Source organism: Erithacus rubecula (assembly GCF_903797595.1).
Source record: "Erithacus rubecula genome assembly, chromosome: 26".
NCBI lineage: Eukaryota > Metazoa > Chordata > Aves > Passeriformes > Muscicapidae > Erithacus > Erithacus rubecula.
The window spans coordinates 1,827,000-1,854,649 of NC_136678.1; the positions used below are offsets into that span (position 1 = coordinate 1,827,000).

The following is a 27,650-nucleotide window of genomic DNA, read 5'->3' on the forward strand; positions in this document are numbered from 1 at the left end:
GCCGGCTCTGCTCGCCATCCACGGGCTCTGCTCGCCATTCCCGGACTCTGCTCGCCATCCCTGGGCTCTGCTTGCCATTCCCGGGTTCTCCTCGCCATCCCTGGGCTCTGCTCGCCATTCCCGGACTCTGCCCGCCATCCCTGGCTCTGATCGCCATTCCCGGGCTCTCCTCGCCTTTCCCGGGCTCTACTCGCCATCCTCAGGCTCTCCTCGCCATCCCCGTGCTCTACTCGCCATCCCCAGGCTCTACTCGCCATTCCCGGGCTCTACTCGCCATCCCCGGGCTCCGCTCGCCTTTCCCGGCCGCCGCTGCTCCCGTTTGCCCGGCTCCCTGCAGCACCGGCACCGCCGCCCGGACTGGGTGATTTTTCTGTCGGGAATTTGCGCCGTTTCCTCCAGGAGCGGGCGCGTTTTTCCTGGAATCGGGTCGGGTTCATCCTCCCCGGGAGCCGCCGCAGCCCAGGTAAGGATGCTCGCCCATCCCCGCTCCGGGGTCTCGCTCCCGGGGTCTGCCCCCGGTGCCCCCTCCCCACCGGGGTCTTTGGAGGGGGAAGATGCTCAGGGACAGGGTGAGGTTAAAGCAGGGGACATCCCAGCCTGGAGGAATCAAGCGTGGCCCTCAGGGGGTGGCATCCAGGGCTGGGGGGACATTTAGACGGCTCCGGGGTGGGGGGTGTCACCGCCGGGGGTGGCACTGGGCTCCTGGCCGGCTCCTGCTGGTGGGGGGCTCATCCCGGCTGAGGAGGGGTGGAAATGCAGCCTCCAGGTTGACCTTGACAATAACATTGGGAGAGGAGAAAGCATTCGGCTGCAATGAATCTTTCAGCCCTGCCCCTGGAGTGGTGATGGGGGTTTTGCCTCTTCTTTTGTTTTTATGCTGCTCCCTGAGTGTGGATGGTTGGGTTTGAGGTAGAAAACGGGGCTTGGGGTCGTGGTTTTGTGAAATTCACAGTATTGGGTGTGGGGAGCCCTTGGTTCTCTCCATGCACTGCTGGATACACCCAAAGGTGTGGTTTTTGGGCTGGCCTCTTGGCCAGGTCCAAATTTCCATCACTCCGGTAATATGAGGCTCAAACCAGCTGAGAAATCCACTCACAGCTCTTTGTAGAGGACCCAGAAGGTGAAATCCTGCTTCCTGCATCGTGCCTTGTGTCTGAAGCACCTGAGGTTTGAATCCATCAGGAGCTGATGTAACTATTTCTGGTGTTGGTAGGAAAAAAACCCGGAGCACCGCGGCAGCTGAGCTATTCTCGGCAGGGCGGAGAGTTCCTTGAGAATATTTCTCCAGAGGTGTCAGGACTAGGTCAAGGAACCTGGCTGGGGGTGTGACTTCTCCAAGGGAAATAAAATGTGGGTCTGGGATGAAGTGGAGATGGCTCTGCTGAAATCAGTGGGAATAAAATCTGGAGTGATTCCACTGCTACTTCAGGTTTGCACGGAGCAAGGAATGGAATTATACCAGAGCTGGAGCCACGGGGATCAAATTTATCCCAAATCAGATGCTGACCTGCACACATCCAGGTGAAACCATCACCTTGGGAGGAGGAGAGGCCCTGCTTTTACCCTGCCCCTGGCTGGGTTTGGATTTGTTTGTTTACAAACGTAGCAGCAGCTTCATGAATTACAACAGGGAAATCAGCGCTTACGGCGGGGTGTGGGTGCTGCTGGTTTGTTGGTTTTTAGGAGAAATCCTGGCTGGTTTGGGGTTCAGTCACTCCTTTGGCCGGAGTGGGTGAGTTACAAGGGATCACTGAGGTCTGAGTGGGAAAAGATCATCTGGTGAATCAAAGGGAGCCTGAAGGAATCAGGCGATGCTCGGCTTTGCTCTGGTGTCACGTTGTTGCAGCTGCGTGTGTTCTCATGCCACCAAATGAGACACGAGAGGAGCCCAAAGCTGATGAATCAACGGGATCACACACCTGGGGACAAACCCAGGCGCCAGGGCTGCTGCTGTGCCCGTGACCCAGGGGCAGAACTGCCCTTCTGGGGACAGGAACCACCGTAATGTCACCGTGTCCCTCTGAGGCGGGACAGACACCCCTGGGTGCTGGTGCAGCCCCAGCTCTGCCCTTGGAGAGGAACTGGGGGTTATTTATAACAGCTGGGCTCTGGAGAAAGCCACTGCGGTGGGTGTCAGGCAGAAGCGGGGGCAGCTGTGATTCATCAGCTCGCCGCTGTCACGATGCTAAAGCGGGTCGGGGCTGGCACGGGAAGGGAAATGTCCCTGCCAGCCCCGGGGTGTCTCTGTGGGGCTGGAGAGGGCAAAAGGACACAGCAACGCCACTCCAAGCAGCAATAAGGAGCGATTTATTGAAAAGCCGTGGCGTTTATATAGGATAGATCGGGGAAAATAAAGTAGAAAAGACTCATCGGTCAAAGAAGGCAACACCTCTTTGAGAACATTTTTCTGCAAAATATGACAAGACATCACACGGCTGGTGGTCAACACCAGGTGTCCATCTGTGTTTTCTTTCTACCTTCTCTTGTTTCGTCTCTGAGGAAGATCCCCAGCCTGGGAATAAATCAGATTAGGATCCCCAGGAGCCTTCAGCAGTGTCCACACTGGGGAGCCTCTCGCAGGTGTCCCCCTGCTCTCTCACACCCAACCCGTGTGGTTTGTGCCTCCCCAGGGTGGGTGTGAGGCGGGGACAGCCCTGGTGGTACTGAGTCACCCCGTGTCCTTTCCGCAGGAGGTGGGAGCTGGGTGCTAATTAACAGGGTTTATTTTAACGAGGGGAGAATGGGAGCAGCCCTAATGAGCCCAGAGGGTAAAACCCTTCCCTGTGGAGCCAGAGCAGGGAGAAGCAACCTCCAGAATGGAGCAGGTTGAGGATGGAGGTGCCTTGGACCGTGGAAAAGGGAAGTTTGCGTGGCAGGGACTGGGGGAATGCCCTAGGAGCAGAGCAGGGTGGTCAGAGCTGCAAAAACTCTGCGTTGGGCAAAAATCTCTTCTTGGGGCTTTGAAGAGAAGCTTGGGTGCTGCTGGGAGGGTCCTGCCCTCGGTTTGCTGTGGTTTGGAAGGGCAGGATGCTTCCCAAAGTTCAGCTGTGCCAGGACAATCCCATCCCCCCCCCAGGGGCTCTCCTGACCTCAGAGAGGGGCTGGAGCTGCTTTTCTCCCGATTTGGGCTCAAAGTGGGATGTGCACCCAGCTCTCCTTCCCTTGGCTGTGCAGCACAGAGGGATGAGGGAGGGATGAGGTCCTTCCCTCCTCTGCCTGCTGGGTGACCTTGGATCTGTCCCTGTTCTGCTCTCCCCATCTGCACCGAGCACCTGGCCCTGGCTGCACGATTTCCCCAGCTCTGTGTGTGTCAGGGAGGATGAGGAGCTGCAAATTGATGCTCAGATCTCTGAGCCCCAAGCTGAGAGTAGATTTCCACCTCCTGAAAACCCTCAGTTCCTCTGTCCCCTCTCCTCCCTCCTTTCCCTGCTCTGTGACCTTGATGGGGTGAGCTGGAGTTTCCCAGGCCTGGATAGCTGGATGCCTCAGCAGGAACATCCTTCCCCTCTGCTTTAGGAGCTGTGGGGGATTTGTGTGGAAGCTGAAGGGGGAGAAATGGTAATTGTGGGGCAGAGAGTCTTCAGGGGTGAAAATGCTGATTTTTAACTCGGCCAATCTCTTCTTGTGGCTTTTCCTGCCTCTATTTCTCCTCCTTGGACCCAAACAAGGGATAAATGTAGAATTTGGACACAGGAGAAATTCCCCTGTGCTCCAACCCAGAGCACATTTGCTGTTGGTGGCTGCTCTCCTTGGGTTCTGCTGTGAATTCCCATCTCCTCCCTGCCTCCCCCTGCACTCCTGGGCCCAGCTGAAAGCTTTGCTGACACATTTCCAGCCCGTTTATTGCTCCCCAGCTGCCTTCCCAGGAAGGCAGGGATGGGCTGGCACAGGACACGTGGCTCAGAGCCTCCCTCCTCCCCTGACCCCTTCCTGATGCTGCTGCCAGGGCTGGGGGGTGTGGGGGGTCTTCACTCATCCCAAACAGCAGCTTTTTGGGATTGATGGGAGCCTCTGAGCAGGGATTAAACCCTCTGGGTGGAACAAGGCAGGAGTTTCTCCCTCCCTGCCCTTTCCCTGGTGGTTTGTCTCGTGGCAAGCCAGTCCCACGTGCCTTGGATGTGCTGCAGTGGTGCTTCCCACACCAGCCCAAAGGGATGTGGTGCTTGGGGTCACCCTGCAGAGGACACAGATGGGGACTGTCACTTTGTGCCAACAGGAGCTGTGGTCTCAGCTCTGGGCTGGGCACAGGGCTCAGGCAATGGTGGTTGAGGAGTTAAATCTGAAGGTTTTCCACTGGGAGCAGGGAAGTGGGAATTCTGTTCAAGGACACAGCCAGGGACAGGTGAGTTATCCCAGCTCAGAGACACCAGCACTGACTACAGCACAAACTGCTCCTTTCCTGCCTCCTGCTCTGGCAAAAGCCACATTCCCTCTCCAGGTGAGGAAAACCAGCACTGGTTTTACCTGGGCAGAGCTGTGGGTGCAAAGGCAGCCCTGCCCTGGCAGCATGAGAAAGGCTCTGCAAGACCCTAATCTGTCTTCTAAAGAGAGAGAAAAAAATGCACATTTAAGAAAATTAAGGTCATGGGGACTAAGTAAACAAGCTGAATCTCCATCTGTCAGTGACAAGGGTTTTCTATCTCTCTCCAGCCCGGAAAGCTCCTGGTTGTCAGCTGATCTGCCTTGTCTTTCTCACAGGGTGGTTGTTATTTTTGGCAGATGAATTTTTGATTAAATTCCCTTTTCAACCAAAGAAATGCACGGAAATACCTTTCTCAGATGGATTTGGACTGTGCTTTTTCATTGGAGGGTGCAGATCTTGGGGCTGGTGCAAAAGGCTGGGGAAATTCATGGGGAGAGCCCTGCTGACCTGGCTTTCCCTGGCTCGTGTTCCTGTGCTGTGTGGGCTGGTGGCTTCGTGCAGGTTCTGGCTGGGCTCATCTCCCAGTTCCACCAGGGATGGGATGGTGAGGGCTGGGTGATGGAATCACTGCTGGGAATGATCCTCCCTCCTGCAGGGCTGCAGCTCTGCCAGGCAGCAGCACCATGCCCAGATGGGGCTGAGCCATGGGGGGACCCAGCAGGGATCCCCAAACCAGCCCTGGGGACCCAGCAGGGATCCCCAAACCAGCCCTGGGGACACAGCAGGGATCCCCAAACCAGCCATGGGGACCCTGAGAGCCATCCCAGGATCAGGATTGGGATGGGGCTGAGCCATGGGGGGACTCAGAACTCTCCAAACCATCTATGGGGATGCTGTGCCAGAGCCATCCCAGGATAAGGATTTGGATGGGGCTGAGCCATGGGGCCACAGGAGCTCCCCAAACCAGCCATGGGGACCCTGTGCCAGAGCCATCCCAGGATCAGGATTGGGATGGGGCTGAGCCATGGGGGGACTCAGAACTCCCCAAACAAACCTTGGGGACACTGTGCTAGAGACATCCCACCATGAGGATTTGGGTCTCTGCTATGATTTCCCCTCTAGTTTAGGTTGGGCACAGCTCCCATGGGCAGGAACACCTCTGCCCTTCACCCTCATGCCAATGTTTAGAGAGCCCTTACCCAAGCCATGAGAGCAGCCAAGCAGCCCTGCTGATCCCCCAAATCCTTTGGGAATTTGCTGTCTGGAGTGTGCTGAAGGCTCTGAGAGGTTCTGGGGCTTTGGGGGTGCTGGAAGGACCCTGCTCCTGCAGGATCTGTGTGCTGGTGCCTCTCACTCCTCAGAACAACCTGCGGGGGACCTAAACTGAAGAGAGGAAGAGGCTGAGATCCAAAGGGATGCTGTGGGGTCTGTGCTGACCCCGGGGTGCTGGCCTGGCTCAGCATCACCTGCCTGGAGCTGGGCACCCCCGAGGGGTTGGGGTGTCCTAGGAGAGCTCTTTGGGTTGCCCTCACCGTGGGCCACTGAGCTCTGGGGCTTGGCCAGCACATCCTGGATCTTCTTTCCTCTCTCCCTAATCCTTAGTGATACTTTAGCCCCAAGGCTGAGTCCTCCAGGTGCTCTGAGTCACCCTGGCTCAGGAGGAGCTGCTGAGCAGACAGGGAGCACCAGACAACCCTCAGCTCTGCACAAATCCACCCGGAGCCTGACCCAAACCTGATGGAAATGCTGCATTTACCTGGCTGCTGGAGGAGGCTCTGCCCATTCCATCCCAGTGTCCCTGTGCACATCCAAGTGTCCCTGTGCCCAGTGCCCATCTCAGTGTCCCTGTGCCCATCCCCGTGCCCATTCCAGTGCCCTGTGCCCATCCCCATTCCCTTTGCCTATCCCATCCCAGTGTTCCAGTGCCCTCTGTCAATCCTAGTGCCCTGTGCCCATCCCATCCCAGTATCATGCCCATCCCAGTGCCCATCCCCGTGTCCCTGTGCCCATTCCAGTGCCCCGTGCCCATCCCTGTGCCCTGTACTCATCCCATCCCCGTGTCCCTGTGCCCATCCCCACCCCCTGGGGATGCTCCAGCTCCGCAGCCACGCTCCAGCAATCACCACAATCAATCCCCACCATCAGCCGTGAGCTGATGTGAATGAGCCCTCGTTAACAAATTAAACATCGCTGGTCTGGCCTTGAAGAAGGAACTGGGAGCCTTCTCCAGATCCAGGAGCGATGTGCAGCCCGGATGGTTGCCTGGCAACAGATGCAGCCCACAGTTGAAAATAGAATTTTTTTTTTTTCTTATAGGAACAGGGCCTGGCAAAGGGGGAACTTCCGTCAGGGGTGAGAAAATACTGAGGTGAGGGAGGGTGAGGGGGAGGTTTCCTGCTCCCAGTGATTTGCTGCTGAGCTGGGACCCAGCTCATGCCTTTTCTGCTTGGGCTGAACCCACTGCCCTGGAAAGGTTTGGGGTTGTGGGATGAATTGGATCCAAAATGTCCAAAAGGAAAGAAGAGCTGGGAATGGCTCTGGAAAAGCCCCCAGGGTGGGAGGGGGTGGCTCAGGTCTCTGTGCCCTGGCCCAGGACCAGTACAGTGTCCCTGGGAGCAGAGATGGAGAGGAGAGGAAAGAAGGAAGAGCAGCTCTTCAGGAGGGTTATTTCTCCAAGCTGAGGATTTTTTATGGGAGTTCTATGTTTTCACCATGGTCCAGTCTAGGGTGGGAACTGCCCATCTCCCAGAACTGACCCCAGCTCTCCCAGTATGGACAGGAGGGACATGGTGCTTTCCCAGTTTGGGAATCCCCAGCCCAGTGGAGCAGATTTTCACAATGTCCCCAAGATCTTTGAGGCAGGGGAGAAATCTGCAGGGCTGGGCTTGGCTCTGGGCACCTCCTGAGGTGTTTCTGTGCAGGATCACTGCTCCTGACCCACGCTGAAGGCTGGGAAAGCCAAGGGGTGCCAGGGTTGATGGTTTTGCCTTGGCTGCTGCTGCTTTTGCAGCAGTTATCTGTTGTAAAGCTGCCTGGGGAGATTGAGCATCAGGCTCCAAGGCTTTCAAAGTCACTCCTGATAACTTCCTGGGACGCAGAGATAGCCTGGTCATTTGTCACTGTCCCCTGAGTGCTCCCAAGCTGTCGTGGAGCGAGGCCTGGGCTGTGCTGATGGCCAGGAGGGGAAGGAGCAGGTCAGGGAGGGCAGAGCCTCAGCCAGGGCTGGGTTTAGTGTCAGAGCTTGTGAGGTTCAGCTGCTGGGCCAGAGGTGTTAGAGGGGAGAAGAGGTCCCAGCAATGTGACCAGCTCCATCACCAGGGAAATTCCTCTCTCTGGGGCACAGGAGGCTCCTCTCCATGAATGAGAGCATCTGATGCAGAATGAGAGCAGCTCCATGAATGAGAGCAGCTGTGGCCATCCCATCCCTGGAAGAGTTCAAAGCCAGGCTGGACAGAGTTTGGAGCAGCCTGGTCTATGGAAGGTGTCCCTGCCCATGGCAGGGGTAGGACTGGATGAGCTTTAAGGTTCTTTCCCACTCAATCCTGGCATTCTCTGATTCTCAGCCAGAACTTTGCTCCTGGTCCATCATTCCTGGAACAGGAGACCCTCCAGGCTCAGATGAAGGTCCCAAAGACACAGGGGGATGGACACTCTTCTCACCTGATGCTACCAGTCCCACCCGGGGACAAGGCTGTTCTGGTTTGAAGGACAGGTGTCTGCCAAGAAAGGCAGCAGCTTCTCTTTGAAATGGAGAATGTAAACCCCCTCTCTCCAAATTATTATTATAAATTTGAAATTAAGGGGTTCTCAGGCAAAGATAGGGGAATTAGGAATAACAGTTCTTTACTAGGAAAATTAAAATAGAAATACAGTATTACAAAGAACAATCCCAAAACACTGCCAGAGTCAGAATCCAAGCTGACACCCGTTCAGTCAAGTCAGGGTGTTGGCAGCAGTCCCATTCCATGGTGGCTGCATCCTCCTGCAGTGGCAGATGTGGTTCAGCTGGAGCAGTGCTCCTGTGAGAAGGTGCAGTTTTCCTCTGAAGGTGCAGGGATGATGTGGGAAGGTCTGGCTTTCCTCTGGAATCCAGTGGGAAAGGTGCTCTGGTGTTCCAAATCTCAGTTTTTATCTGGGTAGGAAAGGCTTGGCTCCTCCCCTGGCTGGAGCATCTCCCAGTGGGATGATTGAATTTTATCAGTCATGCACTGGGACTCACTGGCCATGAACAGGAGATATCTCCTGGAGGGAGGATGGGCTGTGGGAAAGATAAAGATGATTGCCCCAGCTGGTTTAAAGGTGGCCCATTAGCAGATAATGTGTGCCAGGAGATAAATATCCCTGCCACACCCAGTTTTTAACAATGGCCCATTAACAGGAGATATCTCCCACAGAGATAAGAATCACTGCCACACCCAGTGTTTAACAAGGGCCCATTACAGGTGATACCTCCTGGTTGAAGGGTGGGTCATGGGAATGATAAAGATGATTGCCCAGCTGGTTTAAAGATGGCCCATTAGCAGAGAATATGTGCCAGGAGATCAGGGCAACTGACTGCAACAGATGGGGACAGAATCCACATTTTTGGCCACAACAACTCAACACAAAGACAAAACCAGCTGACCCAACTGCCTCCTTCCCCGCAGATCCTGCTGATGAAGAGGAGGTGAGGCTGAGCTGCAGCTCACACTCTGCTCTGCTCCCCGTGGGACACTGATCCTCCTCCCTGCCTGCCCGCCCCGGCGCCGCCCCGATGCCGAAGAACAGCAAGGTGACACAGCGGGAGCACAGCAGCGAGCATGTCACCGAGTCGGTGGCCGACCTGCTGGCCCACCAGGAGCCCGTGGACTACAAACGCAGCGTCCTGAACGTGGCAGGGGAGAGCTGGGACAAGCAGAAGGAGGGGGATGAGGAGCTGGATGGGGAGAACCGGCCGGCGTGGAACAGCAAGCTGCAGTACATCCTGGCACAGATCGGCTACTCCGTGGGGCTGGGCAACGTCTGGCGCTTCCCCTACCTGTGCCAGAAGAATGGAGGAGGTGAGAGAGGGGCAGGGGTGGGATCAGCACCTGGAGGAGGGGGTGTGACCCAGTCCTGCCTCGCTGCATGGTGGGATGTGGATCTTGGGAGAGGATGGGGGAATTTGGGCTCTGAAATTGGTAATTTGGGCTCTGAAGGGGCAAGGGACTGCCAGAAGCTGAGATATGGAAATCTCCTGGGTGACCTCTTCCTAAAGGTTGTCCACCTCCCTGCTCCAAAGTCACATTGAATCCCATATTGGGAGCCAGGATTTCTGGCTGCACCCCCTGATTGCTGTTGGGACAGTTTGGAAATTAGGGCTAAAAAGGGAAGAGGGAGTCCCTCCATTTCCCTGTGTCATTGAAGCCACATTTTGTGCTTCCATTCCCAAATCCACCCTCCAGCAAGGCCATTCTCTCATCCCACTCCACACCTCCTCCTTGGGCCAGGTCCTTCCCAGCTGTGCTGAGCCCCACCATCCTTCATGACCCTGATGAGAGAGTGGGTTCCTCATCATTAATCCAAACCCAGTCCCTTCCCAGCCGTGTTGGAGCCAGGACCAGCCCTGTCCCCCTGAGCTCTCTGTGTTCCCAGCCCTGTATCCTTTGCCGTGGCCCCAGCCCTGCAGTGCTCTCAATAATTTAAACCTCTCTGGTGTCATCATCAGGATGAGTCATCCTGCCAAACAGAGACCTGTGCAGTCAGCACTCCCCTCCTGGGACTGCTCCCTTCCCTTCCCTTCCCTTCCCTTCCCTTCCCTTCCCTTCCCTTCCCTTCCCTTCCCTTCCCTTCCCTTCCCTTCCCTTCCCTTCCCTTCCCTTCCCTTCCCTTCCCTTCCCTTCCCGTGCCTGCTTTGGCTCCAGCTCACTCAGTTTTGGCACAGCCCAGCTGGTGTGTTCACCCCAAATTCAGAGTGGGAGAGGTCACTACAGCCCTGCTGGGTTCATTTCACAGCTGTCCACAGCTGGTCTCTGATTGCCAAGGAAGTTTTCCCCATTAAATGAGGTTTAGAACCAGCATCCATCTTCTATATAAGGATTAATCCAGCTGTGCCTCAGTTTCCCCGTGGCCACAGCAATCCTAAATTAATCATAATTAGTGCAATCAATGAAAAATCCTCAGTTTATGCTGAGCTCTCTGCTGTCCTGGGTATTTGGGGGGCTTTGGCCTCAGATGTGTGGGTGTAACTGGTATGGCCAGGCTGGGATTCCTCCTGGAATCCAGGGCTGAACTAGCTGTTGCTACATGGGGAGCATTAAAGAAGGGATTTTGGACACCAGAGCAGATGGGATGTGGGATGGGAACTGAGGCAGCACAGCCCTGGCACTGCTGATCAGGAGATGAACAATGGATTTACCCACCCTGTGCTGGGATCCAGGGCTGGGCCAGGCAGGGACTCCTTTTACCCTCCCAATCACCCTGGGCTGCTGCACCTCAATTTCTCTCCCTACCTGCATTTTTAACACCATCCCCAACCATGCCAGGGCTGATTTGCTTTGCAGAGTCCCTGCTTGGAGCAGCACCCCTGTCCTAGTATTAGTGGCACCACAAATTACTGGTTATGTTCTTTTTTCTTCTGATGGATTTTCTCGTTTGGACTCAGTTGTTTAACTCTAAAGCACAGTGAGTTCTACAGTACCTCTAGCTAACAAGCTAAAAGTGAGAAAATGGAGCTGGATCTTGCTCGTTACAAGGTCTTTTAAGGTCTTTAACTATCCAATTAAAAGATAACATCTATATTATTTATACTTTTAACCCAATGACCAAACACCTGTGACCTGCACTGTGGGATTTTCTATCCAACCAAAAATGACTGCCTAAAATCAAGAAAAAGAAGGAACAAGAAGGAAGAAGAGCCAGCACCCAAGAACCTCCATCCTGTCTCATACCTATTACTGTATTCTAAAACCCCAAATTCCAAACCTTTCAGCATGTGATATTACACACTTCTACAAACTACACACCAGTGATTCCAACTCCATCACTCCAATTTGGAAGCATTCAAGGCCTCAAGTAAAAATCAGTGTTCTTTTGAGGGTCAGAGTCAGAAAGCACTGGAAGTTCAAAACTCCCAGGCTTCAGGGTTCCAGCACCCCAGATCCTGCCTGGAGTGGTGGCTGCCATGGGGTGTCAATCCAGGAAGGAATTTTGGTTTTCTTTGGGCTGTCTGCTACCCTGCAGGAGCCAGGCACATTGTCCTGAGCCATTCCTCAGCTCCTGGCAGGAGCTGGAGCCATTCCTCAGGCTGCAGCCTGGGTCATTGCATCCTTTAATGTCATCAGTTCTGCCTCAGAAAGCACAGACTCCTCTCCAGACTCAACAATCATTTAAATCAATTAAAAGCAAGTTTTAATAGGAGTTGTTTCTACTCCTTGGACCATACTGGGTGGCTCATGGCATGGTGCTGCTGCTGGTGGGGTGTGGGATGTGCTGGGACAGGGGCTTGTCTGTGCCTGATGGGGGCAGGATGGATCCTCTGACACAGCTGGGAATTCCCCAGGGTCAGCTCCTGGAGGGGGCTCCTTGCACATGGAGATCTGTCTGTGTGGATTCAGGGAGTCTTTGGGGTCTATCCCACACACACCCTTTCCTTCCACACACCTGTTTGCTCCTCTCCACAGCTTCTCCTCTGGCCAAGCTCTGATCTGCATTCCTGGATCACAATACCATGGAAGCATTTAGGTTGGAAAAGCCCTCTAAGATCATTGAGTCCAACCATTAGCCCACAAGGCCAACACTAGCCCATGTCCCCAAGTGCCACACCCTCACAGTTTTTCCTGATCCTGGCATGGCTCTGGCACAGGGTCCCCATGGCTGGTTTGAGGATTCCTGCTGTGTCCCCTTGGCTCAGCCTCATGTAATCCTGATCCTGGGATGGCTCTGGCACAGGGTCCCCATGGCTGGTATGGGGATTCCTGCTGTGTCCCCATGGCTCAGCCCCATGTAATCTTGATCCTGGGATGTCTCTCAGGGTCCTCATGGCTGGTTTGGGGATTCCTGCTGTGTCCCCAGGGCTCAGCCCCATCCAAATCCTGATCCTGGGATGGCTCTGGTGCATCCCTGGAAGAGTTCAAGGATTCCCCTGCTGCCCTGCACAGCCTGTGCCAGTGCCTGACTACATTTTCCATGAAGAAATTTGTCCTAATATCCAGTCTAAGCCTCCCCTGGAACAACCTGAAGCTGTTTGCAAATAACTGACAGACCAGGCAGAGCCTGTCCCAGCTCTGTCCACCCCTGTCCATCTGTCCTTGAGGATCTACAATGACCTTCCTCTCCCCTTCCAGGTGCCTACCTGGTCCCATACCTGGTCCTGCTGATCATCATCGGGCTGCCCCTGTTTTTCCTGGAGCTGGCAGTGGGGCAGAGGATCCGCCGGGGCAGCATTGGGGTCTGGAATTACATCTGTCCCCGCCTGGGAGGCATTGGCTACGCCAGCTGCCTGGTGAGCACCAGGGCCTGCAGCCCCCTCGGGCTGAGCCCAACCTCTAGAAGCCCCACGGGAGGCCAGAGCTTGAGAGGTGTTCTGCAGCTCTCATGGCTCGGGGGCTGGTTTGGGAATGGTTTGGGAATCAGCCCTGCTTCGCTCCCTGCACAGTGGGAGGGACCCTGGAGACAGTGGCACTGCCCTGTGGTTTGGTGCCATGTCCTGCTCCTTCCTCCCCCGCAGGTCTGCTTTTTTGTTGGTCTCTACTACAATGTCATCATTGGCTGGAGCATCTTTTACTTCTTCAAGTCCTTCCAGTACCCCCTGCCCTGGAGCGAGTGCCCCATCGTGAAGAACGGCTCGGTGGCTGGTGAGGGACGGGGAGCTGGGCTGGGAGGGGGCAGCTCCCAGGGGAGGGGGGCTGTGGGACACTGGGGGACACTGTGGGACACTGGGGGACACGCCATCCCCCCCAAGAGCTGCAGGAGGCAGAGCTGTCTCCTGGGGCACTGGGTCCTCTCTGGCCGCATGGAGATTTTCCCCCTGGTTGGATGGGTGTCCCTGGTGCTCTCTGTCCCCACCGATGGGATCTGATCCAGTTTGGGAATGCAGAGTCCCCACTGATGGGATTTTCAGGCTGCCTCAGTGCTTGAGGCCAGGACCTGCTCCAGGACTGTGGAGGGAGGCAGCGAGAGTCAGGCAGGGGCTGCTGCACTGCCTGACACGTGGATGGAGCTAATGGTGTTTAATAACATCTGAGCATCAACCTGGGACTCTCTGAGAGGTTTTACAGCAAATGAAAATATCTCTCCCTGTATTTAACATCTCATTTTCACCTGGCAGTGGTTTTATGTCCTGGCTCTTCTTTTCCCTGCTAGGAATGAGCCCCATTAATTTCTGCCCCTCAGTTTCCCAAGGTGTCTCCCTTCCCTGGCTGGCTCCAGTGGGTCTGTGACTGATCCATCCAGGGACAGTGGGTGACTCTGCCCCTGATGCTCTCCTTCCTCTGCTCTGTTGCAGTTGTGGAGACTGAATGTGAGAGGAGCTCAGCCACCACCTACTTCTGGTACAGGGAGACCCTGGACATCTCCAACTCCATCTCTGAGAGTGGGGGGCTGAACTGGAGGATGACCCTGTGTCTGCTGGTGGCCTGGAGCCTTGTTGGCCTGGCCATGATCAAAGGCATCCAGTCCTCAGGGAAGGTGGGTGCTGGTGGCACCTGAGCCTGGCTGGGCTCTGTCCTGGAAGCAGGAACCTGGGGTACCCCTGGAATGCTGTGTCCCCTGGGATGTTCACACCTGCAAAGCTGGGGTCACCTCTGGAGGGATCCAGAATAAGAATAAGATCAAAGGAGGGTGTAGGGAAGAGGTTTAGTTCGGCTGACATGAGTGTGCAGGGCTCAGCCACTCTAGCACAGAGAATCCCCCTGAGCTCCAGCCCTTCACAGAATCAATCAGGTTGGAAAAGACCTTTGAGGTCATGGAGATTGTGACCTAACCCACCCTGTCACCCAGACCATGGCACTGAGTGCCACATCCAGGCTTTCCTGAAACAGCTCCAGGATAATGACCCACCCACCTCCCTGGGCAGCCCCTTCCAGTCCCAATCACCCTTTTTGTGAAGAATATTTCCTAATGTCCAGCTAAACCTCCCCTGGTGCAGTTTAAGGCTGTGTCCTCATGTCCTGTCACTGATCCCCTGGCTGCACCCTCCTGTCAGGGAATTGTAGAGTGATGATGTCTCCCCTGAGCCTCCTCTTCTCCAGGATAAACACCCCCAGCTCCCTCAGTTGCTCCTCACAGGACTTGTGCTCCAGACCCTTCCCCAGCCTTCCTCCCTTCTCTGGACACCCTCCAGCCCCTCTGTGTCCTTCCTAAATGGGGGCCCAGAGCTGGACACAGCACTTGAGGTGCTGCCCAAGCAGTGCTGAGCACAGGGAAGAATCACTGCCCTGCTCCTGCTGGCCACACCATTCCTGATCCTGGCCAGGGGCTTTCTTGGCCACCTGGGCACCCTGCTGGCTCATGTCCAGCTGCTGCCCATCAGTGCCCCCAGCTCCTTCTGCCTGGCCACTGTCCATCCACCTGCACCATCCGAGGGGTCCCACAGTTCATCCCTGGGGAGCCACCCCCATCCTGGGGAGGGAAACATTCCTTCTGCCCTGTGAGCTGTGGGGTGGGTGGGAGGCTGGGCCCAGGGGCAGGGGCTGAGGCTGTGCTGTTCATCCCTCCTGCTCCAGGTGATGTACTTCAGCTCCCTCTTCCCATACCTGGTGCTCGTTTGCTTCTTGGTGCGGGGGCTGCTGCTGCGGGGGGCAGTGGATGGGATCATGCACATGTTCACACCCAAGGTGAGAGTTCCAAGCCCTGCAGACTCCAAGCACGTTCCCCTCCTGGCTGCTCATGCTCTGTTTTCCTTTATTCTCTGATTATTCCCCTTATTTTCCTCCCCACCTAAAAATCAGAGTGCCAACCCCAAACTTGGGGGTCCTGATAGATAATCAGGATGTGGAGTGGCTCCCAAAATTCAGGACAGCCCCAAGCCTCACACACCCACCACCCTCAGCTACCCAGATGCCAGGGTGGGGGGCACAGAGGTGTCCAAGGGAATATGGAAATATAAAGATTTAATGGAGAGATGCTGGCTGGCAGCAAAACCCCTGCTGGTGGTATGCACTTATTAATTAACCAGCTAATTAATTAATTAAGCAGAGATGTAGATGAATCAGCTCAGCCAGCGGGGCTGTTAGAAGACATTAATTATGGTCCCTTGATGAGTGATGCTGGGAGGCCTCAGGCTGCAGCTCTGGCTCCCAGGAGAGGGGATCAGGAGTTAAGAGAACCCCCCAGCCAGGATGTTTGATTTCAGTGCTGAAGGAAGGAGGAGGGGGCCAGGGGAGGATGGGGAGCCATGGCTGGGGTGGCTCCCTGGGCTGGGGGGTCACGGACTGGGAAGCTGTACTGGGAGAAATGGAACCCCCAGCCAGCCTCTGGGGCAGGTGGAGCAGGCAGAGACGTGGTCAGGTCAAACCTTGTCCTGTCCTCTCCATGCCTCAGTTTCCCCCTCTGAGTGAATGAGGAGAAGAACCTGTGAGTTCTGGGTAAAGCCAGACCTGCCCATGGAACTGTTTGGGTCGGAAGGGACCCTAGAGATCATTTCCTTCCACCTCCAGCCCATAGCTTCTCCAAAACCAACTCAGCCCTTTTAATGCAGCTCTGGGATGGGGCCATCAAGCCTCCTAAATTCTTCTCCTTCTTTTTTCCAAGCTGGACAAGATGCTGGACCTCCAGGTGTGGCGTGAAGCAGCCACGCAGGTTTTCTTCGCCTTGGGTCTGGGATTTGGGGGGGTCATTGCCTTCTCCAGCTACAACAAGCAGGACAACAACTGCCACTTCGATGCCACCCTTGTCTCCTTCATCAACTTCTTCACCTCTGTGCTGGCCACCCTGGTTGTGTTTGCTGTGCTGGGCTTCAAGGCCAACATCATGAATGAGAAATGCGTGGTGGAGTAAGATTTGCTTTGTCTCTGTTTGGGGTGGGCAGGTCCTTGCTGCTGCCAGTTGTGGTGGGTGTGGAGGCACAAAAGTGCTCTGAAGCTGTGTCCTGGTTTGAAGGACAGGTGTCTGCCAATAAAGGCAGAAGCTTCTCTTTGAAATGGAGAATGTAAACCCCCTCCCTCCAAATTATTATTATAATTTTGAAATTAAGGGGCTCTCAGGCAAAGATAGGGGAATTTGGAATAACAATTCTTTACTAGGAAAATTAAAATAGAAATACAGTATTACAAAGAACAATCCCAACCCTGCCAGAGTCAGAATCCAAGCTGACACCCGTCAGTCAGTCAGGGTGTTGGCAGCAGTGCCATTCAATGGTGGCTGCATCCTCCTGCAGGGGCAGATGTGGTTCAGCTGGAGCAGTGCTCCTGTGGAAGGTGCAGTTTTTCTCTGAAGGTGCAGGGATGATGTGGAAAGGTCTGGCTTTCCTCTAGAATCCAGTGGGAAAGGTGCTGTGGTGTTCCAAATCTCAGTTTTTCTCTGGGTAGGAAAGGCTTGGCTCCTCCCCTGGCTGGAGCATCTCCCAGTGGGATGATGGAATTTTATCAGTCATGCACTGGGACTCACTGGCCATGAACAGGAGATATCTCCTGGAGGGAGGATGGGCTGTGGAAAGATAAAGATGATTGTCCCAGCTGGTTTAAAGATGGCCCATTAGCAGATAATATGTGCCAGGAGATCAGGGTCACTATCACACCCAGCTGCAACAGATGGGGACAGAATTCACATTTCTGGCCACATCAACCCAACACAGGCTGGGTGATCCTGGGGTTTGGTGGACCAAATTTCCTGGTGGCCAAGACCTGGTTTTCCAGAGGTGTACCCCTGTAGGTGAGGGATTTGGACATTCAGCTCCTCCAGCCTAAAATCCAGCCCCAAGACAGCTCTTAATCTGCAGCTTGAGCATGAATCCAATGTGTCTCAGGTGCTCTGCATCACCTGAGAGCTTCTGCTCTCCCTTAGGAACGCTGAGAAGATCTTGGGCTACCTGAACACCAACGTGCTGAGCCACGACCTCATCCCACCCCACGTGAACTTCTCCCACCTCACTGCCAAGGACTACAATGAGATGTACAGGGTGATCATGACAGTGAAGGAGGGGCACTTCAAAGAGCTGGGCCTGGATGCCTGCCTGCTGGAGGATGAGCTCAACAAGGTACCTGGTGGCACCCACCCCATTGCCTCTCCCTGTGTCAGTCCTGGGCACATGGATCTGGAAAAACAACTTTTAGAGACCCTCCAGGGGTGGGGAGTCCAAGTCCCTGGGTTTTACCCAGCACAGAGGGTCCTCCTGGGGGGGAGAAGCTCTGTCCAGTACAAGTCCAGCAGGGTCACCACCAGTTCATCTCCAGTACCAGACTGGGATTTTCTTTCCTTGGAGAGGGTTTGGTGGGGCAGACCTGAGACATCAGGGGCTCAAAGTCTGTGTCCCTGACAAGTTTCTCCTCATCTTTTGGTCCTCTCCCCACCTCAACAGTCGGTGCAAGGGACTGGCCTGGCCTTCATTGCCTTCACAGAAGCCATGACCCACTTCCCAGCCTCGCCTTTCTGGTCTGTCATGTTCTTCTTGATGCTGATCAACCTGGGCTTGGGCAGCATGATTGGGACCATGTCAGGCATCACCACGCCCATCATCGACACCTTCAAGGTGCGGAAGGAAGTGTTCACAGGTGAGGCCTCTTCTCCTGCAACCTCCCTGGGGAGGACTGGGGGGTCCCCATTGCCTTGAGGAGTCACCCCAGAAGAGTGTGGGGGGTGAACTGGGCCAGGGCAATGCAGGGAATGGACCTTGTGGAGGTCATGGCTCTGCTGACCATGACAATGCAGGGAATGGACCTTGTGGAGTTCTTGGTGTCCCTCAGGGGGCTCTGCTGACCATGGTAATGGAGGGAATGGACCTTGTGGAGGTCCTGTGTCACTCAGGGGGCTCTGCTGACCATGCCAATGTAGGAAATGGTCTTTGTGGAGTTCTTGGTGTCCCTCAGGGGGCTCTGCTGACCATGGTAATGCAGGGAATGGACCTTGTGGAGGTCTTGGCCCTGCTGACCATGGCAATGCAGGGAATGGACCTTGTGGAGGTTTTGGCTCTGCTGACCATGGCAATGCAGGGAATGGACCTTATGGAGGTCTTGGCCCTGCTGACCTTGCCCTTTTGCTCCCCACAGTGGGTTGCTGCATCTTTGCCTTCGTGGTGGGGCTGATCTTTGTGCAGCGTTCTGGGAACTACTTTGTGACCATGTTTGATGATTACTCAGCCACGCTGCCACTCACCGTCGTGGTCATCCTGGAGAACATCGCTGTGGCCTGGATCTATGGCACCAAGAAGTAAGGAATTTCTCCAGCAGAAGGATTAACTGTGCTGTAATTCCTGACTAAAAACCCTCCTTACTCTTCCTTTCCACATGGCTTTTTCTCCAGGAGAAAATGCTCCCAGGGCAGTTATAGAGGCAGGAATTCAGTTCACTTTGATTCTCCTACCCCAGGAGTGGGTCCTTCTCGTGGGTATCTCCTGTTGGTTGATGCTCATTTATTTGTCATGACCCTTTTTCCTGGGCTTTCCAGGTCCTTCTGGAAGGGAAGGCTGTTCCCTACAGTGCTTCTTGCTCAGAAGTTGTCCAGAGCAAAGGCAGCTCTGGATAACGCTCAGATGGTCTTGTCCTGAGGAGTTTTCCACAAGTTCTTCAGGCTTCAGGGATGCTGAGATGCTCAGCTGGGTTCTTCTTCAGGCTCCACCTTGAGCATCAGCAGGGCTCCTGGGAGGCTGTTTCTTGCACGAGAAACAGGACTTCTGGACAGCAAATCAATATGATTATGCAGAAGCCGATTTATTGTTTACTTTTTAGCATTAATTATACATTCTAAGACTACTGTCCACGCAATCATGCATTTTTTGATTGGTGTTTTTATGCTGTTCATGCACTTTGCACGAGTCCCTCAGGCATGATGATTGGTGGCTGTCCAGAACTTCACCACCTACTTTTATCTTGGGTCTTCTAATTTCAGTATTCTGTTTTTCAGCTCCCTCTCTTTTGATTTAGCAAAATTTATGTTTCAGTGGCCTTGAAGGGTTTCACCAAGTTGCAGAAAAACACCTAAAAATGGCTTATCTTGTGCACCTGTTATAAACACTGGTCTAAACTAAGAAATATACAGAAAAAGAGCTAAGCATGTGAAGAAACAGCAAAATATGGAGAAAAACAGCTAAATATACTTTGGCTGGTGCACACAATACAGAGCATGGCCTGGACTTGTTCAGACATGGCAGTGCGTCCCAAACTTGTTCAGTATTACTACAGTATCTCAGAGTTGGGGGGATATCAGGATTTCATGTTTTCCCTCACAGGTTCATGCAGGAGCTGACAGAAATGCTGGGTTTCCGACCCTACCAGTTCTACTACTACACCTGGAAGTACGTGTCTCCCATCTGCATGGCTGTGCTGATGACAGCCAGCATCATCCAGCTGGGAGTGAGCCCCCCGGGATACAGCGCGTGGATCAGAGAGGAGGTGAGCACAGCCCGCAGCAGGGGCACCTCAGACCCCTCTGGCCATCCCAGCTCTGGCACGATTCTTGTGAATTTATATCTTCAAAAGAGCTGAGCAGTTGGTAGCTGCTGTAATAGAAAGAGTCCCAAGTGTTCAAGTCCGTGCTAAAAGCTTTCAGCACAGCATCCCAAATAGAAGTAAAGTCTCCATTAGAAGCAGAAGCAGCCCCAAGAAGGCTGAAATTGCAGCAGCAGCTCCTGTTTTATCCTGGGTGATGATGATGGCGGTGAGGAGAGAGAGAAGGGCACAGATTCTTATTTACAAATTACCCAATGAGCTAAAAACACAAATCTGAAGTATTTCTTCTAAACCTATTAGAATTCTGGTTCTATAATACAAAAGTTGAGGTCTAATTTGCACATTTGGCCTATCTGTTCTATCTGAAGAATATGAGCAATATTCTTATTATATTTTTATTATGTCTAGAGCTATATTTTTGAGCTCTCACTGCAGCTTCGGTTTTGAAACTTGTTTTCTACACTAATATCTGGAACTGTATTTTTGAGCTCTCACTGTAGCTTGTTTATGAACCTTGTTTTTTATACTAGATTCTAAGGCTTTTGCTCTTTAAGCCATTTAAAACATATTTTTACTTACTTAAACTAAAGCTTACACCTCTATTTCATGCCTGTGTGGCTTAATTTTTCTAAAGGTTTTTAATTAAATTTCTGCATTCTGTTCTCTCTCTGAGGGACTCAGTGTTTTCACACTCCAACACAGCTCTGCTCATTCCTCCTTCCTCTCCTGCTGGGTGACACTCCTGCCCTGCTCATCCCTTGGGAGCTGTCAGGTTTGTTCACCCTGCCAGGGTATCTCCAGCCAGCTCTGCTCTTGGGCTGAAGTTTGTGTTGATTTTTGGTTGGCTCCCCAGCCCCACACTGTGTGAGGATCCTTTCCCTCCACCTGAGCCCACCTTCCTGTGGTGTCCCTGAGTGTGGCAGGAGGCAGCAGGAGCTGTCTGATGCTCCAGAGATGTTGAGGGCATCACTGCTGCTGCAACAGTCCCATGATGTCAATTCTTGTTGTATTGCACTGTTATTGATTTACCAAAATAAGGGTATTGGTCTAATACTGATACTCAACTGTGACAGACAAAAGACTCTCCAACAATTTAAAGTTAGAAAGTGTGTGTTTATTCATTCTGGGCAGCAGTGTGAGGTAATCCTCTAATACTGCAAAATCACAGGTGACCACAAAATCTATTTATTGGCAAAAGATTCAAACAAATGCATATTCATAATAACAGCCCCTCCCATCCCCTGTTTCCTATTGTAATTAACTTGAATAGCAATTAAGCATTGATTTACTTCTTAAATTTAGTCTGGGGTCGTTTTCGTGGGGAGGAGTCTTAAAAGGAGGAAGTAAGGTGAGTCTTCTTCACCCTAAACTCTTGACCTTTTCTATCACTGACAATGCAAATGATTTCTGGGGATAGTCCAGTTTTCCAAAGAATGGGTTTCTGATTGCATTGTCTATGTTCCTTTGGATCTGCTCACTAGTTTCATCTTTTCCCATTGTAAGTGCAACTGAGCAAACATAAAATGACAGACAATCAGATATATCAGTTATTTCAGATAACTACTCCCTTCTAACTTCTAACTCTTAATTATTTTCAGCAAGGTAACTGAAATCCTAATTTTCTAATATTAGCGTTCATTATGACTATTGTTATTGTTTTATATTGCACTGAGAAAAACGGTTTGTACTATACTCCCCTGAGGCTCTGTGAAGTTGATTCAGCCCTCCCTTAGCTCCTCCTCACCAGTGCAACTGCACTGGCTGCAGCTTAGTTTCCTCTCCCCTCACCTAGGTTTGAAATCCCCTGCCACTCCTTTGTTCTCCCTCTTTTCCCCCTGGAAGCCTTCAGGAATAAACGCTTGCATTATGCCAGGAAAAGGAGCCTCCTTGGTCTTTTGCTATGTCCATGCCCAAATTCCCTCCATCTCTGACCCAGAACCAGCCAGAGGCAGGTCAGAGAGTGGGGGGAGCATGGCAGTTGGCGCCCAACGTGGGGCATCCCATGAGGTGAGATCCCACACAGCAGCTGGATTATAAAGTCAGGGAGCAGGGGGATCACAGCAGTTGGTGCCCAACGTGGGGCTGCCCATGCAGTGAGACCCCACACAGCAGCTGGATTATAAGGGTAGAGAGAAGGGGATCACAGCAGTTGGCGCCCAACGTGGGGCATCCCATGAGGTGAAATCCCACACAGCGCCTTTTTGACTGCTCAGCAAATCATGGCAAATTCTGTCTCTTCCAGGCTGCTGAAAAGTTCCTGTTCTACCCAACCTGGGCCATGGCCATCCTCATCTCCCTGATCATCCTGGCCTCCCTCCCTCTGCCTCTGGTCTTCATCCTCCGGCAGTTCCACCTCGTGTCCGACGGCTCCAACGCCCTCTCCGTCACCTACAAGAAGGGTCGGATGATGAAGGACATCTCCAACTTGGAAGACAACGACGAGACCCGCTTCATCCTGAGCAAGGTGCCCAGCGAGACGCCCTCGCCCATGCCCACGCACCGCTCCTACCTGGGCCCCGGCAGCAACTCCCCCATGGAAATGAGCACTGCTCCCAACGGACGCTACGGCAGCGGCTACCTGCTGGCCAGCACCCCCGAATCTGAACTGTGATGGTTGCCTGCCCACCACCCCCACCGGGAGAGGAGGGCACTGGGGAGTGGATGCTGGCTGTCCAGGCAACAGGAAAATTAATTACTAAGGAAGATGAAGAAGAAACCCCTCTTAAAATCGTAAGCAAAGCAGCCATTTCTAAGATGACGTCGGGAAGAAGGGATTGCAGGAGGGGCAGGACTCCTCTGACAACCCTCGGCGGAAAGGCAGGACCCCTGGCCTCATCTCCAGGGAAGGGAGGAGGAGTAAGAGATGCTGCAATATCTTTCCAAGAGCTGCTCTCATGCAGCTCAAATCTGAAGCAAAGAATCTCTCTTTTCTAAGCAGCTGATGGTTGGAACAAGGACCTGGCAGCAGGAGGGAGGCCAATCACACTTCCTCCTGTCACCCAGAGCTCTTCCCTCCCCGTCTGTTGTCCTTTAGCCGGGAGGAGTCATGGCCTTATTCCAACGAGCACAATTAACCATCGATGTTCATAGCACAAAAAGGTGCTGTTGTTGTCACCATCGTTGTTGTTGTTGTATCTCCTGTAGGTTTTTATAGCTGTGGACACACCCAAATAACCCCCCAAATTCTGACCAAGGTTGGCAGGGAGCAATGCTGGGCTGGCTGGGATGTTGGGGTGTGTGGGACAAGGCCTGGTGTGTCCCTGGAATCTTTGTTGGCACCAGCATAGGGACGGTAACTGGGAGTTGTTTGGAGGCACAGAGATGTCCCAGCCATGGGATATAGGGGCTGGGGTGCTCTTTGGGTTGGTGTGGTGCTGCTGAGTGGCAGGAGGACCCCTGAACTGACAGTGGTTTGGGTGTGTGAGCCTGTGAGGGGTCTGGTGTGATGGGGTCAGGAGCGCTCTCCTGGAATTACTCCTGACCTGTGGGATGCCCTGCTGAGCCAAAATCCCTGGCATGGTGATCATCTCCTCCCACTCCTCTCTTTAGATGTCCCAGAGGGACAAGCAGAGGAGCTGTGGGACATCCAGTCCCACCACACTCCTGGTGTAGCTCTCAGGAAACCACCCCTGACTCCCTCCCGTGCTGCCTGCTGAGGTGAGCTGGGCTGTGGTTCTTTCTGGATGTGCCTCCTCATTTCTCCTCGTGTCCCCTCTGAGCCAGGCTTTGGCATTGCCTCCTGTCCCACCCCACAGGAGCTCAGCAGCCTCTGGATGGGGGTGACCAGCTCCTGGGGACCACAGGCACCCGAGGAGCAGTGGCTCTTGGGAGCCAGGGCTGGGTGCCAGGTCCCCACCAGCTCTTGATCCAGGCTGGGGAGCCCCTGTGAGAGTCCAGGGGCCTCTACTGTGCCCATCCATGATTTTGGGGGATCAGACTGATGTGACCTTACATTGTTTCTCCCCAGGCTGTTTAGGAAAGTGTGGGATCTTCTATCTCTGAGTCTCTCTTCTGGGACTGAGGGTCATTTCCCTGAATCCCACATGTAACCAAACACTCCTGCCAAGGGTTCCAGGATAACCTGGCATCATCCCCCTTTTCCTTGGGGACACAGAAGCAGCAGCCTCCTTGCACACTCTCAGAGGCTGGGGGAGCTTCTTATCCTGGGTCCTGCTGGGCTTGGGCTGTGCATGAAGATCTTTCAGGCTGCTCTGAAGGCCACCTTGGTGGGTGCTGCTTCATGAGCCCTTCTCTCCTCCCTTTCCTGTCGATTGCTTTTCTTTCACCTTGGTTCTCCTTTTGGCTGGAGGTGAAGGCAGAAAGCAGCTGGTCCATTCAGCACATCCCTGATTCTCAGCATCCCTGGGGCCAAGAGGTTCCCACAGTGACATCTCTTGTGGGTGTGGTCCTTTATTCACTGTCTTCTCCATGGGCTTGGTTGGTGGCCTGGAGACTCTTCCTGGACAACTAGCTCAAGCCCTCCATTGTTTTTCTGGGGGGAAGATGGAGGAGTGGACTGAACCAAAGCAGCTCAGTGATGGTTCCAAGAGGCACCAGATCTGAGAGTCAGGATCAGCCACGCTCCTCCAGAAGTTGCCTCTTCCTCATCTCTTCCCATGTCTTTCTCCTTCCTCTGCCCATGCAAGAGGGACACAGAAATGTCCCCATGGCATCATCTCTGGAAGGGAGAAGCCCAAATCTGATGGCATTTCCCCATCAGTAGGCCAACATGTTTCCTCCCATGTATTATGGGGTCCATTCTCACCTGACCAGCAGAACAGAGGATGAGGCAAATCATTGCCCAGCATCACCTCCCTGACACCCCTGAGCCAGGGGCTGGATTCCCACCGTAGCTCCCATGGAGTTATTGGAGCAGGACACCCCCAAACTTTCAGCCCACGTGCTCCCATCATGGCATGATGCTCCTTAAACCCCAGGGGGAAGGATCCAGCCCCCTCTCTCCCACCCCTGTTCCCAAACCAGCCAGGGAGGCTCTCACTTTCCTCTCTTCTAGCAGCATCCATAGGAGGCAAAGTCAATAAGGAGGTAACAAAGAAGCTATATTATATATATATATATAAAATATATACAGAGAGAGGAGATGGAATAATAACCTAGAGATTCTCTATTTCTATTGTATATTTATTCTGTAAATGTCACTGTAAATGCTGTTAAATGACAAATCGTATTCCAAAGTGACCCATGACCTATTTTCATTCCCAGTGCTGTACAGATCAATTCTCATTCTATAGCAGGACATAATTTTTACCTTTTTATTTCTTGTGCGTGGTGGGTGCACGTCCCCTTCTCCCCCCAGCCCCAGGGTGTGTCCAGCTGCCCTGGGGATCCAGCAGAGAGGAAGAGGAGGAGGAGGAGGAGGGACAACACCTTTATTTTATCTGTGCAATTTTTGTGGCATTTGCTCGGTGTTGGGCAGGGGGAGTGGGGCAGTGTGTCCGTCCGTGGTGCCGTGCGTGGGGTGTGTGCGTGTCTGTGTGTGTGCTGCCTTTAGGATTCACTGCTGGCTCTTCTCGCTCACCTGTGGAGCCTGGGGGGGTTTCTCCTGCTTGCCGGGGCAGGTTCTCCCTCCACACACCTTCCTGGGGTCCCAGGCTGTGGATCTGGCTGGCCCCAGTGGCTTTTAGCCCTAGAAATCACTTCTTTCCCTCTTTTCCTGCACAGAGGCACAGGGAATAGCTGCTAGTTGTGAGCACAGGCACTTTTCAGTTTTCCTTCAGGCAGTGGGACAAAGAGGGGGGAACCACTGCCGATGTCCCTGTCCCCCCACATCAGCTCCTTGATGGTTCCCAGCCCAGATGCACTGCTCAGAGCAGTGTGCTGTCTCTGGCTGGGGGATGAGGAGGTGCTGGGCAGGTCAGGAGGGGTCCAAACCCCATTCCCTCTCTGTGGGGGAGGGTATTCAGTGGGCGTGGAGAGAACAAAAAAGGAGGTTGCTGGAGTGGCACACCCTGTGCTGGGGGAGCTGCAGGCCCAGCCTGTAGGGCTGCAGTTGGGATGCTCTGATCCCCAGCCTGTAGGGCTGCAGTTGGGATGCTCTGATCCCCAGCCTGTAGGGCTGCAGTTGGGATGCTCTGATCCCCAGCCTGTAGGGCTGCAGTTGGGATATTCTGATCCCCAGGCTCTGTTGCAGAGGGGATGCTCTGATCTCCAGGCTGTAGGGATGGAGATGGGATGCTCTGATCCCCAGCCTCTGCTGTACAGGGGATGGCTGGAGCTGGGTCCCTACGGCTCCTCCCCCTCCAAAACAGCCCTTTCCTCACTTTTCAACTCCTGCCCAGACCCTGACAGGTCACATTAAACCCCAGCACCTCCCAGAAGCAACTCCCACTGCCTTCTAATGTCCCCACCCTTGCCGAGCGTGGGTCTGGCTGGCCTTGGTGGCCGGGAGGGACATGGCACAGCCACGGGAACACGCAGGACAAGCACAAAGCTGGGGAAACCCTCCCGCGCAGGTAAAGCACAGAGCTCGAGTGACACCGCCCGTGTCCCTGTAGCCGCAGCTGTTCCCAAACGTGCCGGGCGGGGCCGGGCTGCGCCCCGGGCTCCTCGGCCGCCGAGAGAAACCCTCCAAGAGCTGTATCCGAGTCTGATTAAAAGTCTCTTCTTACCAAATCTCCCCTCTCCGTGTCTCTTCTGTGCCTCTGTTTCCTTTCTTGGCTGGGCTTTGGGGTCTCGCTGAGGTTTGGGGTGGCAGAGACATAAAGCAAGGAGCCCACAGGTGGTGAGATCTGTCCTTCCCTGTCCTTCCCTGTCCTTCCCTGTCCTTCCCTGTCCTTCTGTCTCCTCTCATCCCTTCCTGCACCCAGCATTACCCTCTACAAAGCCCTTGCTCAGAGGGAGCTGTCTGTATTTGCTGCAGGAGCATTCTGGAGGTTGTTCTCTCCAGTATAACCAGTATGCCCTGGCTTTCCAGGGCACGGGGACTAGCATGAGCCTCTGCTCCTCTGCACAAGGCCCTGCTGACCATGCTGGAGGCTTATCCTGAGTGCTATGAGACTGGAGACCCTTCCTGCAGAAGGAGCAAGGGTTTCCAGCAATCCCAAATGGCTCCAGCTGCTGGGAATTAGCTTAGGTAAGGTGGGGAGCGTGGCTGCCTCTTCCCTTCCATCTCTGGGGGCTTGTTTGGGGCTGCTTCAGGGAGCATGGGGAAGGAGGGGAGAAAACAGGAGAGATGGGCCCAGATGAGACCCCCACACTGGGGACACTGCCATGGGGACACTGCCATGGCCCTGAACTGAACCTGTCCCAATGAACTGAGCCTGTCCCACACTGGGGATGCCATGGGGACACTGCCATGGCCAGGAACTGAGCCTGTCCCTGCACTGGGGATGCCATGGGGACACTTCCATGGCCCTGAACTGAACCTGTCCCCATGAACTGAGCCTGTCCCACACTGGGGATGCCATGGGGACACTTCCATGGCCCTGAACTGAACCTGTCCCCATGAACTGAGCCTGTCCCACACTGGGGATGCCATGGGGACACTGCCATGGCCAGGAACTGAGCCTGTCCCTGCACTGGGGATGCCATGGGGACACTTCCATGGCCCTGAACTGAACCTGTCCCCATGAACTGAGCCTGTCCCACACTGGGGATGCCATGGGGACACTGCCATGGCCAGGAACTGAGCCTGTCCCTGCACTGGGGATGCCATGGGGACACTGCCATGGCCCTGAACTGAACCTGTCCCCATGAACTGAGCCTGT

The 27,650-nt window shown here is 54.0% G+C and overlaps 2 protein-coding genes across 3 annotated transcripts in view; one reads left to right on the forward strand and one right to left on the reverse strand.

Moving 5' to 3' along the window:
- Positions 1 to 21,626, reverse strand: part of GNAT2 (G protein subunit alpha transducin 2) — a 165,846-nt gene extending 144,220 nt beyond the window's left edge. The window contains exon 1 of the mRNA XM_079327189.1: positions 21,617 to 21,626. The gene's annotated coding sequence lies outside the window, so the exon portion shown is untranslated. The remainder of the gene's footprint in view (positions 1 to 21,616) is intronic.
- On the forward strand, positions 1 to 25,293 carry SLC6A17 (solute carrier family 6 member 17). 2 transcript variants are annotated; one of them, XM_079327137.1, is made up of 12 exons: positions 1 to 463; positions 9,010 to 9,402; positions 12,667 to 12,824; positions 13,050 to 13,176; positions 13,827 to 14,008; positions 15,046 to 15,156; positions 16,073 to 16,314; positions 17,324 to 17,516; positions 17,838 to 18,030; positions 18,526 to 18,685; positions 19,704 to 19,866; positions 22,166 to 25,293. In XM_079327137.1, exons 2-12 carry the CDS (start codon positions 9,117 to 9,119, stop codon positions 22,532 to 22,534), a joined length of 2,184 nt encoding a protein of 727 aa, XP_079183263.1. In that variant the 5' UTR covers positions 1 to 463; positions 9,010 to 9,116; the 3' UTR covers positions 22,535 to 25,293. The 2 variants fall into 2 exon arrangements, with proteins under 2 accessions (XP_079183263.1, XP_079183264.1); XM_079327138.1 differs by lacking the exon at positions 1 to 463 and adding an exon at positions 6,661 to 6,715.
- The last annotated feature ends 2,357 nt before the right edge of the window (positions 25,294 to 27,650 follow it).

What these genes read in the sequence shown, in the direction of transcription:
- SLC6A17 (XM_079327137.1), top strand. Translation starts at nt 9,117, where the DNA reads ATGCCGAAGAACAGCAAGGTGACACAGCGGGAGCACAGCAGCGAGCAT. An exon ending in GAAGAACGGCTCGGTGGCTG is followed by an intron (nt 13,177 to 13,826) that starts GTGAGGGACGGG and finishes GCTCTGTTGCAG; the next exon opens with TTGTGGAGACTGAATGTGAG. An exon ending in TGCACATGTTCACACCCAAG is followed by an intron (nt 15,157 to 16,072) that starts GTGAGAGTTCCA and finishes CTTTTTTCCAAG; the next exon opens with CTGGACAAGATGCTGGACCT.